Source organism: Sinohyriopsis cumingii, chromosome 6, assembly GCF_028554795.1.
Source record: "Sinohyriopsis cumingii isolate HCF-2022 chromosome 6, ASM2855479v2, whole genome shotgun sequence".
NCBI lineage: Eukaryota > Metazoa > Mollusca > Bivalvia > Unionida > Unionidae > Sinohyriopsis > Sinohyriopsis cumingii.
Window position 1 is genome coordinate 126735569 of NC_142966.1, and position 1551 is coordinate 126737119.

The window sequence follows — 1551 nt, forward strand, 5'->3', positions numbered from 1 at the left end:
CATTGCCGGTCCCAAGCCCGGGTATAAAAGGAGGAGGGTTGGGCGTGGGGCTAGCAACCCAACCCTGTAAAACCCAACTTGCTACAAAAACGCCAACAGAAGAAAAACCAGAAACTGGAAAGCCTGAGGAAGGAAGGGTCTTCTTCTGGAAGATTTATGATGCTATGTGGTGAAAGCCGCGAGCCCGCGGAAGCCATAAAGCAGTCAACTCTTCTATCAACAGGAGAATTAACATCGCTAAATGGAAAGTGAGGACAATGTATGAGGCAGGGAAAACGGCACAGGTATCAGCAGAGATGAGGAACAACAACCTATCCCTACTGGGCATTAGTGAGACAAGATGGACTCAATCTGGACAAAGAAAACTGATGTCAGGAGATATGCTACTGTATTCGGGACATGAGGAAAATAATGCACCTCATACACAGGGGGTGGAGATCTTGCTGTCAAAACAAGCATATAATTCACTGATAGGATGGGAACCACATGGGCCCAGAATCCTCACGGCAACGTTTAGGACCAAGAAGGAGAAAATAAAGATGAGCGTCATACAGTGCTACGCCCAAACAAATGACGGTGAAGAAAAAGATTAGGACCAGTTTTACAACAGACTACAGAATATAGTAGAGAACTTCCCAGACAAAGACATCAACATCATCATGTGTGACTTCAATGTAAAGGTTGGGTCAGATAACACAGGGTATGAACAAACCATGGGGATCCACGGCCTGGGCGAGATCAATGGAAATGGAGAGAGATTTGCAGACCTTTGTGCATTGAACAACCTGGTCATTGGGGGTACCATCTTTCCCCACAAGATAATCCACATGAACACATGGATATCACCAGACCATGTGACAGAAAATCAGATTTCCCACATCTGCATAGTCAAGAAGCTTAGAAGATCCCTGCAAGATGTGAGGGTGAAGAGGGAAGCAGATGTGGCATCTGACCAACACTTAGTGGTCGCAAGGCTGAAACTTAAGCTCAAAAAGAACTGGATGGGCACTAAAGAGAAGAAAACAAAGTATAACATCAGCCTGTTGAAAGATGCAAAAACTAAAGAAGAATACAGACTGATGCTTAAGAACAAGCACCAAGTGCTACAAGAGCTTCTTAAAGATGAGGAATACAGTGCAAACAACAGATGGCAGAAAGTTAAAGAGGCAATAAAATCAACATCGCAAGAAGTACTAGGTCCCATGAAGCACCAGCAGAGAGAATGGATTTCAGCCGAAACATTGCGCAAAATCCAGGAACGTAAACAGAAAAAGCAGCAGTAAATAGCAGTAGGACTAGAACTAAAAAAGTAAATGTACAAAAAGAGTACACTGACGCCCACAGAGAAGTGAAAAGAAGCATCAAGATAGACAAGAGAAACTATGTTGAAGGAATGGCATCAGAGGCAGAAGAAGCGACAAGGAGTGGAAACATGAAGAAGCAAGTGGTATGACATCACCAAACTGTGTGGAGGAAGAACCCGGGAAAACCCCTGAAAGAACCACCGACCCACGAGAAGCTACCGGCAAGCTTTCTCACATATCCACATTG

The 1551-nt window shown here is 44.4% G+C and overlaps 1 protein-coding gene across 1 annotated transcript; it reads left to right on the plus strand.

Annotated features, from left to right (window-relative positions):
- The first annotated feature begins 257 nt into the window (after nt 1-257).
- Nucleotides 258-593, plus strand: LOC149797911 (protein CFDP2-like). The gene has a single exon (XM_089960815.1). It carries the CDS (start codon nt 258-260, stop codon nt 591-593), a length of 336 nt encoding a protein of 111 aa, XP_089816941.1.
- The last annotated feature ends 958 nt before the right edge of the window (nt 594-1551 follow it).

Excerpts from the sequence above, each read along its gene's own strand:
- LOC149797911 (XM_089960815.1), top strand. The coding sequence starts at position 258 with ATGTATGAGGCAGGGAAAACGGCACAGGTATCAGCAGAGATGAGGAAC.